Source organism: Silurus aristotelis (genome assembly GCF_946808225.1).
Source record: "Silurus aristotelis genome assembly, chromosome: 10".
In the NCBI taxonomy this organism is placed as follows: Eukaryota; Metazoa; Chordata; class Actinopteri; order Siluriformes; family Siluridae; genus Silurus; species Silurus aristotelis.
The window spans coordinates 202501-208452 of record NC_139583.1 but is presented as its reverse complement, the minus strand read 5'-3'; the positions used below and the strand labels follow the sequence as shown (position 1 = coordinate 208452).

Below are 5952 nucleotides of genomic sequence, written 5' to 3'. Positions count from 1 at the left end.
GAGGAAGTTCTCTACCCCTGACCGGCAGGAACTCGGGTGGTAGCATGGACAGAAGTCTAATAACTTTCTCTGCTTCATTTTAGAGGCAGTTCCTCACAATCACTCACCTGCAAGTGTCTCCTGGGAGACAGTAGGAGGTTTTCCTACTCCATAAACACAAACAAGTATTCCTTCAGTTTTTTCTTTTTGAGACCTGGAGTGTCATGGAGGCAGCCCTGTGGTCTACTGGGAGACCTGCTGGGATTTAGCTTTTCCCACAGCTGGCTAAGAAAAATCTCCTGAAGGAACCCCAGATTAGGGGACAAATTATCCTTGACTAAGAAGTTTGATTCTGTGTGTGTGTAAGGAAAACTAAAATTTTTACTTTTTCCACCGTATTTTGGCCGTGAAGAACATCCTGGCCTTGCACCTGAACCCTATGTTCTAAGGGTGAATGATGAAGACAAATTCTAAGAGTAGTAATGTGGGGTTTTATTTCTATACATGCAGTGTTAAAAAAAAAAAAATAAAATATGAATGCAGTTATTTACAAATTCACAGTTACAGCTTGCATACAGATGACACGCCCACAGACTCCAGCAAACAACCTACCAACCAGCCAGCTGCTCAGGCTCCTGCACAGGTCCACCTTACATGCTTGCATTCATACTGCAAAGAAACCCAGCAACGTACATCATCTGCTGGGGACGTGTCCCAAAAAAACAGCCAATTACCCACTATGTGGGTGAGGTGGGCGTGGCTTAGTTAGTGTTTGCACTCCTGAACATCAGGACAGTTTTCTCCTGAATGTGTCAGAATTAGGCTCCGCGAACAGTAACATCGATCGGCTGATTATCGACACAAGTCTAATCAAATGTAAACAAATCAGACCTCAATAACTTGTGAAAAGACACATACATGCAAACAAGAACATTAACATTACTGGATCTCGCTTCGTCTTTCCTCCTAAAGTTATTACAGATCAACTTTTGTTTCATCTACATTCAGATTCGAATAGTTTTGTCCCATTACCTCTATAGAATGAATCTGAATGTCATTCTGTGGTCTTACTGAAGCTAATCTTCTCACAGAGCTACAAGATTAGCACTAGCTATCTAGCATTGTTCCTGTAGAGTTCATTCCACCAGACCTCCACAGTGTAACAAACAGGTCCACAGGAGTCACCAGAAGATCACCACTCAGGGTTCTGCTAATCACTCCTGTCCCTCACCTGGCTGGGGATTAAAACCCCTGCTAACCAGCTAACTGCTAAGGCTAATGCTAGAGATAATGTTTTTAGTCATAGACAAAGTGAACAGCAGAAACCTTTTGTTGTTTTTGAAAAATAAAATGGAGTAATATCTTGCTGTGTACTTCATCATTCATTATAAACATTCTTCAGAAAAAAACAATTCTTTATTTCTTTGTCTCTCTCTTGTTCTTCTTGCTTGTACAGAAATGTACAGTGAGATGTGAAGGAGAGGAAACCCACAGCAGTGTTTCTCAATAAGGCACAGAACACACATCTGCCTCAGAACTGTCCAAATGTATATTTTTACACTCATCCTCATTGCCTGCATGAGAGGGGGTAGCTGGGCCAGCGGGGTTACAGGAACAGAGGGGGTAGCTGGGCCAGCGGGGTTACAGGAACAGAGGGGGTAGCTGGGCCAGCGGGGTTACAGGAACAGAGGGGTAGCTGGGCCAGCGGAGTTACAGAAACAGAGGGGGTAGCTTGGCCAGCGGGGTTACAGAAACAGAGGGGGTAGCTTGGCCAGCGGGGTTACAGGAACAGAGGGGGTAGCTTGGCCAGCGGGGTTACAGGAACAGAGGGGGTAGCTGGGCCAGCAGGGTTACAGAAACAGAGGGGGTAGCTGGGCCAGCGGGGTTACAGAAACAGAGGGGGTAGCTGGGCCAGCGGGGTTACAGAAACAGAGGGGGTAGCTGGGCCAGCGGGGTTACAGAAACAGAGGGGGTAGCTGGGCCAGCGGGGTTACAGAAACAGAGGGGGTAGCTGGGCCAGCGGGGTTACAGAAACAGAGGGGGTAGCTGGGCCAGCGGGGTTACAGAAACAGAGGGGGTAGCTGGGCCAGCGGGGTTACAGGAACAGAGGGGGTAGCTGGGCCAGCGGGGTTACAGGAACAGAGGGGGTAGCTTGGCCAGCAGAGGTACAGGAACAGAGGGGTAGCTGGGCCAGCGGGGTTACAGGAACAGAGGGGTAGCTGGGCCAGCGGGGTTACAGAAACAGAGGGGGTAGCTTGGCCAGCGGGGTTACAGGAACAGAGGGGGTAGCTTGGCCAGCGGGGTTACAGGAACAGAGGGGGTAGCTTGGCCAGCGGGGTTACAGAAACAGAGGGGGTAGCTGGGCCAGCGGGGTTACAGAAACAGAGGGGGTAGCTGGGCCAGCGGGGTTACAGAAACAGAGGGGGTAGCTGGGCCAGCGGGGTTACAGAAACAGAGGGGGTAGCTGGGCCAGCGGGGTTACAGAAACAGAGGGGGTAGCTGGGCCAGCGGGGTTACAGAAACAGAGGGGGTAGCTGGGCCAGCGGGGTTACAGAAACAGAGGGGGTAGCTGGGCCAGCGGGGTTACAGAAACAGAGGGGGTAGCTGGGCCAGCGGGGTTACAGAAACAGAGGGGGTAGCTGGGCCAGCGGGGTTACAGAAACAGAGGGGGTAGCTGGGCCAGCGGGGTTACAGAAACAGAGGGGGTAGCTGGGCCAGCGGGGTTACAGAAACAGAGGGGTAGCTGTTACAGTGATTACAATCAAACACTCTTAATGATTGTTAATTAGCCACGGTTGTGTTTTAGTCCCAGTTTAATATAAAGTTCTATACTAAAATCTGAAGTGTGTTAACAGTTTACACATGCAGTTATTTAGCACAATGCTAAAGTGATAGCTATAAGCTCCCATTACTTTTTAGCTACATTAGCCCTGTAGCTCCAGTGCAAAACTACAAGAGTCTCGACTCGAATATTCAGTTACTGAGTTTAAACATCAAATATTTGAGCTTAGTGTGTGTCTCAAACACACGAAATAAGAAAAATGCTGTTCTGTGGCTAAACACGCACACACAAACACACATAGACACACACACACGCGCACGCACAGACACACACAATACCATTGTTCATCTACACTCAGTAGCAGCAATTTGTTGAAATGTTTCCCAGTGAGTTTAAAGATAAAATATAAAATTCAGACCACACACACACACACACACACACACACACACACACACACACACACACACACACACACACACAGTAATGTTAACAGTTGAGTTGTATGACAGTAAGAATCGGAGCTGGACAGAAGCCAGTGGTAAGTGCATCCTCAGAGTGTTTGTGTAAAGTTGTAACTGCGTAACTTTGTAACACTTCCCGTTTCCATGACGCCCATATCTGGAACTCCCTCAGTGCCTCCTGTTTACTACTCCAGTCAAATGCACAGCTTTTTCCAGTCCTATGTTTTTTTGTTTCGAATCGAAGCTGGTTAACAACAAATATATTTCAAGTATTCCTGAAACAGAGTAAATCAACCATGACCTTGAACCTCTGACCTTGGACGACCCTGCCGCCTCACAGGTCAAAGTTTTTCTCATTGGCTCATTCAGCATTCTGCCATTTTGATTCTGATTTAAAGACATTAAACTTTCCTGGTTTGTGCCACAAATTTTTTCCCGCAGTGGAACTGCTTCCATGGAGACGCTCGTCTCACTTCCTTTCCTCGTTCCAGTCTTTGTTTATTTGCTTTTGAAACATTTCCTCAAACTCTGCCCACTTTAAATCCTGTCCTTTTTCTGATTTATGGAGTTCTATGTTTACTTCCTGCTCCATTCAATAGTTTATTTTACTGTCCTCATTTGAGCCATAACAGAGTTTATTGTCGTTTCGGCGCACGTGATTGGTCCTCGGCTCAGTAGCTGTATTTGTTTATGGACCTCGTTTGTGGTACGAATCCTCCAGGTTTGGGCGGAACATCTGGCTTTAATGATGCCGTTCGTTTGACAGAAGTCCGAGGAAGCGAACCGTAACCGCTGTAACTGTGTTGCCGTGAAATCCCTTGTGAATCCATCCTTGAGGGTGGAGTGGGCGGTGCCGGTGCACCTCGGAAACTGGAGTGGCGCACCAGCAAAGCCCCGGACGATCTGGTGTGACGGTGGGTGGAGCCAACGCGGTGAAAACGCTGCCTGTCGAGGGTCCCCATTTGTCCTGTGGGTGATGTTGGCAGGGATGGGACGTCCACACGCTTGGTGGGACTGTGTCTGGGTAACGAAGATGATGGTGAAAAAGACAAAGCCGAATAGGAAGAAGGCGGGGAATAAGATGTTGGAGAATAAAGTGATGCTTCCCTACTTGGAACTTTAGGTGGGATTTCTGCCAAGTTCCCCAAGGGCTCAAGCATCAGGTGAGGACAAGGATGAGAGACATCAGCAACTATGGCTTTACGGTCGGTGTTTATCGTTTCTGCCTCATTAGCCTCGTTAAGATGCTTCAGAAGCTCGTTAAGCGTGTTTCTAGCGTCTACAGAACGCCGCCGCTCTTTATGGACTGACTTCATGCTGCTGGTGTCGTTACTCTGGGCAGTTTTCTCATGAGTCGCGTTCGGAAGCACGACAGCGCTCGGGATGTTGGGGTTTTGCGGGCTTTTGGGTGGAGCCTCTTTTTGAGACACGCAAGTTTTCCCATATGCCCTTTCCCACTGGTTCTTGCTCTGCTGAAGCCCTTTCTGGTGCAGCACTGGTGTTGATTCGGGAGTGGGCAAAGCCGCCAGTTCAGGGTTCTGCCTGCTGAGGGGGGCGCTCTGGGGTTCTGGGCTTTTTTCATCTTTTTCTGTGCTAAAATAGATCCTGGCCTCCTCCATAGCGCTGGGAAATTCCTTCAGCGGACTTTCAAAAAGGCCACTTAGCTTGTTGAAGCTCCCAGTGGAGTCCGTGTGTGACGGTGTTGACTCCTCATCTTTACTTTGTGGAACTTTGTGGATTTTTTGTGCCTTTTTGAGCAGGAAGACGTCTCGGTAGCAGTAGACCACAGCACCAGCGATGAACGCCCCCAACAGGAAAGCAGCCAAAACGCATGTGATTAGGATGTTCATGTGAACCAGCTGGTTGGAGTCAGCCGACTGGATCTCCCAAATACCTGCAAACACAAAAAAGCCACATGTAAACTCAAACTGAAAACACACACACTCCATCACAAGTCGAGAGCCCCTCCAAAGCCCCCCACCCAGTTCCTAAAATCTATTTGTAGTTTATTTTCATGAAGACATGTGAAGATTCAGCTCTGTGCAGCAGAAGAGAATCGGATTAGCCGGAAGCTAACAGCTCGTATAACTGGATTATGTTAGTGAAGAAGACACCGTCCAATCAGACGCTAAAAGCTTTGAGCTCCAGAAGTTTATTAGCGTTTAGAGCCAGATATATGATACCTGACATTATGGAGAAGAAGAAGTGTGTGTTAGTGTTCAGAAGGGGAAACGAAGTGTGTGTTAGTGTGTGCGTGTTAGTAACAGTGCTGGTCTGGAGCAAGGCCTTCGGAAGACTGAAGAAAAAAAAAAAAAAAAAAAAAAACAGAAATCAAACAGAAGCCAGAAGCAAAGAGTAAAGGAACCAAGAAATCAAAGAGAGCAGGGCTGCTGCTATCTAACGATCTAAGCATTCTAACGATTATTCCATAATATATAATATAATATAATATAATACTTGCTCTTTATTGAAGAGGAATACTAAATAAGATGGAGAAAATACGACGGGCGTGTTCTTACTTATAAAGAACATCTTCACTTTTTATCACCACATTATCTGTGTAAAGCTGCTCTGAGACAATGTTCATTGTTAAAAGCGCAATACAAATAAAAATGAATTGAATTGAATTAAAATGAGTCCTTTGTTTTTCTTTTTCGAAAAATTCACATTTATATTGCTGAAATTGTACACAAGAATATTGGTGAAAACTAAACCTATTTAGTGTATTTA

At 46.8% G+C, this 5952-nt stretch overlaps 1 protein-coding gene across 5 annotated transcripts in view; it reads right to left on the bottom strand.

Annotated features, from left to right (window-relative positions):
- Positions 1-450: 450 nt before the first annotated feature.
- Positions 451-5952, bottom strand: part of sema6d (semaphorin 6D) — a 38593-nt gene continuing 33091 nt past the window's right edge. For all 5 annotated transcript variants that reach the window (XM_083552234.1, XM_083552236.1, XM_083552233.1 and 2 more), the window contains 2 exons: positions 2608-5116; positions 451-1675 (listed from right to left, as the gene is read on the bottom strand). In XM_083552234.1, the coding sequence (XP_083408360.1) occupies positions 3894-5116 (1223 nt within the window). In that variant the 3' untranslated portion in view covers positions 451-1675; positions 2608-3893. The remainder of the gene's footprint in view (positions 1676-2607; positions 5117-5952) is intronic.